The 3828-nt window shown below is 38.9% G+C and overlaps 1 protein-coding gene across 1 annotated transcript in view; it reads left to right on the forward strand.

The window, feature by feature from the left end:
• The window catches only part of KLHL7 (kelch-like family member 7), an 18604-nt gene extending 16029 nt beyond the window's left edge, over nt 1–2575 (forward strand). The window contains exons 9-10 of the mRNA XM_009077440.1: nt 353–450; nt 2012–2575. Of these exons, the coding sequence (XP_009075688.1) occupies nt 353–450; nt 2012–2295 (382 nt within the window). The 3' untranslated portion in view covers nt 2296–2575. The remainder of the gene's footprint in view (nt 1–352; nt 451–2011) is intronic.
• The last annotated feature ends 1253 nt before the right edge of the window (nt 2576–3828 follow it).

The following is a 3828-nucleotide window of genomic DNA, read 5'->3' on the forward strand; positions in this document are numbered from 1 at the left end:
GTAAGAAATATTTGTAGTTCTACTTGAAAGGCAGTTTTTCTAAGCAGCTTTCTTCTACATTTCATTTTCCTTGTGATAAGTTTTATTTATGCATTTTACACTACCGTGAGCTAGATGGTGACTTTTTTTTGTTTGGTTTTCTTTTTTCCCAGGTGGACTGAGCTGTGTCCAATGATTGAAGCCAGGAAGAATCATGGGCTGGTGTTTGTATTTGTAGTTCTACTTGAAAGGCAGTTTTTCTAAGCAGCTTTCTTCTACATTTCATTTTCCTTGTGATAAGTTTTATTTATGCATTTTACACTACCGTGAGCTAGATGGTGACTTTTTTTTGTTTGGTTTTCTTTTTTCCCAGGTGGACTGAGCTGTGTCCAATGATTGAAGCCAGGAAGAATCATGGGCTGGTGTTTGTAAAGGACAAAATATTTGCTGTGGGTGGACAAAATGGCTTAGGTACTTTAATTCTATTACTTCTCTAACTGGTCACACAAGGTTTCATGGGGGCTTTTTCTCTTGAGCAGTGAATACATTCTAGTCTGTTCATTCAGCTGAAAAGCTTTGAGTGGTGCCATCAGACCTGTCCTGTTGTATTCATGTCACTGCTGCCTTCCTCCTTTTACCTTCTCATTTCACTGCCTTATTTTTCAAACTCTTTTACTAATGACAATGCTGTCAGGATCAGATATGCACGCCCCCTGTAGCCCCGTTCTGAGGTACTTAATATGGCTAAAGCAGGCATCTGGGGAAAAAAACCTGGTTTTGGTTTGGGGTTTTTTTTCTTGTTGTTATTAATTATGTGTTTTGAGAGATGATAACATTCTTTTGAGAGACAGGTAAAGGTGGAGCCACTGTTTCAGGAACTTCAGTCTAAAGACTTAAAGCCAGTCAGGTATTGTAAAGTGGTGAAAATGAGAGACCTCTTTTGACTTCCCTAGCTTTGAAATAAAGTTTACTGTCGTGAGCAGGCATGTCTACCTGTCTCCTTGTCTTTAAAACTAGAATAATAGTTTATTTACCAGAAGAATTGAATTTTAATTGCACAGAGTTTGTGAAGTGCATTTCAGAATGGAAAATTCTCAGTTATGAGGTTTAGTAATCACTATTTATGGTAAGTGGAGTATTTCATAGACATAGAATTTTAGGGGTTGGAATGGACCTTACAGATCATCTGGTCCCAACCCTCCTTGCCATGGGCAGGATATACCTTGTCTTTTAAGTGGCTACTAAAACTATTCTATTGTGGTATTTTTGCTGTTTGCCTTCTGCAGCCTGACTGATGGACTGTTGTTATTGGAATAGAGTGGGGAACAGTTATGGCTGGGGTGAAAGACTTATATCTCTTAACGTGGTAGAAAGGTTTCTTAATCTCTCAGATGTAATAATATAGGACTGGAAGTGAAGACTCTATCTCATGTTACAGTTGTTAAATAGGGATAATGGAATGTTTATAGCTCTTATAAAGTGGAATTACTAGCCTCTTCCCTGAAGAAGTGAATCTTAGTCACCAAATTTATTTTCTAATGACTTCTAGTTCCTTTGGCCCTTTTCAAAGGGACTTAGGCTTTTATACTTCAATGATTTTAGTATCATCATGAAGAGACATATCATCTATCAGTAAATGGCCAATTTTGGTAAAGGTACAGGTGACCCCTCTGGAATAAAATGCCCTCACTATAAGGAAGTTTCAGGTAGATTCATGAGTTTTAGTCACTAGCCACAAATCCATCAGAAGTTCAATATTGTTCACGAAGTGACATGTTAGAATCTCTAGAAAGTATCTAATGTGAATTTGTCACAAAACTTCATACTTTCCATCTCATTTTTACTTTGTTTCTGTATTTATACAAGGGTAAACTGCTTGAAACCTGTGGTGTTTTTTCAGGTTGGATTTTTTTACTGGAGGGGTTTTAAAACCTTGAAAATAAAGACTTAAGTTTAACAGAACATTTGCATGCTCTAGTTCAGTCCATACAGTATAATGTAATAAGCAGTTATCTATTTCATTGCTTTGTAGGTGGCCTTGATAACGTAGAATATTACGATATCAAGATGAATGAATGGAAGATGGTGTCTCCAATGCCATGGAAAGGTGTAACAGTGAAGTGTGCTGCTGTGGGATCTATAGTCTATGTCCTGGCTGGTTTTCAGGGTGTTGGTCGCTTAGGGCACATTCTTGAATATAACACTGAAACAGACAAGTGGATAGCCAACTCCAAAGTCCGTGCTTTCCCAGTGACGAGCTGTTTAATCTGTGTTGTAGACACTTGTGGGGCAAATGAAGAAACTTTAGAGATCTGAAGACCTGTAGGAGATGCTGAGACATTCTTCAAGGACTTGGGGAAAGATGGCGACTGGTGCTTTGCTTCCATGTTTTACTGAATCTTGTCAAACTTAATAGCAGGAAAAAAAATGAGATGCAGTCTTTCAATTTGTATGTACAGCATATTGTATAACGTGGATTTTGTCATGCCCACTTTCTTGTCTGTTTTAAGAGATGGGGATGTGTGTTGAGGATCCACTTACCTAGGTGAGGTCACATGGTATCTTCCTTTAAAAGGACTGTGGGTGTGGCCTTGTCAAAAACAGACCCAATCCAAATGTTTAGAAGTCCCATAAAGCATTTGCTGAATAGAAAGATTTCTGGTTAAATGACACTTTTCCAAGGTCAGTTGCAGAGATACTTCATGGAATAAAGGTGAGTAAGTATAGCTGGGGTCAGGAGAAAGATGAGCAAAGATAGTTTTCTCATTCATACCTACCTGCAGAAATCTTACAAGGATGCAATGAAGATATTTTCTCAGGAAAGACCAAGGACTGCTGTCTAATAAAAATTCCCAATGTTTCTACAACTGTCTAGATCATGATAGCTGCCCTCTTCCAGTGAGTTTCTTCCATCATTTGCATGACTGCTCATCATTTTCAAGTTAGAGAGGCCATCTATAGAGATTAGAGAAACAGTCTGATGACCTCTTTGGCATTTTGAGGAGCTTTCACAGAAGGACCTCGATTTTTGTATTACACTGAGGTGGGTGTTGGTGTGGGAAGTTGACAAGAGTTGTGCACTATAATTAGCAAGTTTGAAACTTGGAGTGAATTTTCAGTCCATGTTCCCAGGCATCAGACTATACATACTGTGGATGCCAAACCATTAGCAAAAATGGGAACAGGAATGGGAAAAGCAAAGTCAGTACAACAGATATATTGATTTTCTTCTTGAAAATAAATGACTGTTTTCAAACTGGCATGAACCAAGTCATTAAAGATACTTTGCAGAAGTCTTCAGAAGTTGCGCATGGTTATTCATCTCTGGTTTGGAAGCAGAGAGTTCTGTAAATGCTTCCAGCCAAAATGATGGTAAATTTCTTCATCCAGCCTGTCAAGCTCTTAATGTCATCAACACTGTGTGCCTCTTTCCACTTACAGAAAACTACAAACTCTGTATTTTGCTCCTGCTCCCACTCTAGGTTATTAATAGCTTCACTGTAATTTTGTCACCTCTCTTCTAACCTGCTAATTTTTTCAGGTCTGTTTCCATGAAACTATTGTGTTAACCCCCAAAGCTGGTGCTTGCCTACCTGTACCTTGTGCCTCGCTGGTGCTGTGGATGTTCAGTCTGTTTTAGTTCTGAAGGCCCTTCAAATTCTTCTGAGTACTTTAAATTCTAGTTTCCAAAGTCAGTGTTTTCTTGTAGGCTTCCTCCTGGTTTTCTTCCTCACCCTGACAACTCTACCTATACAAACAGGAGTAGATGCACTCACAGGCTCAATAGTGCTTCCTGCAACTCCGTTCTTTATTCAGCAGTAAGTGAAGGCTGTGCAACTCCTACCCCCC

This window comes from Acanthisitta chloris, unplaced genomic scaffold (genome assembly GCF_000695815.1).
Source record: "Acanthisitta chloris isolate BGI_N310 unplaced genomic scaffold, ASM69581v1 scaffold10986, whole genome shotgun sequence".
Lineage (NCBI taxonomy): Eukaryota > Metazoa > Chordata > Aves > Passeriformes > Acanthisittidae > Acanthisitta > Acanthisitta chloris.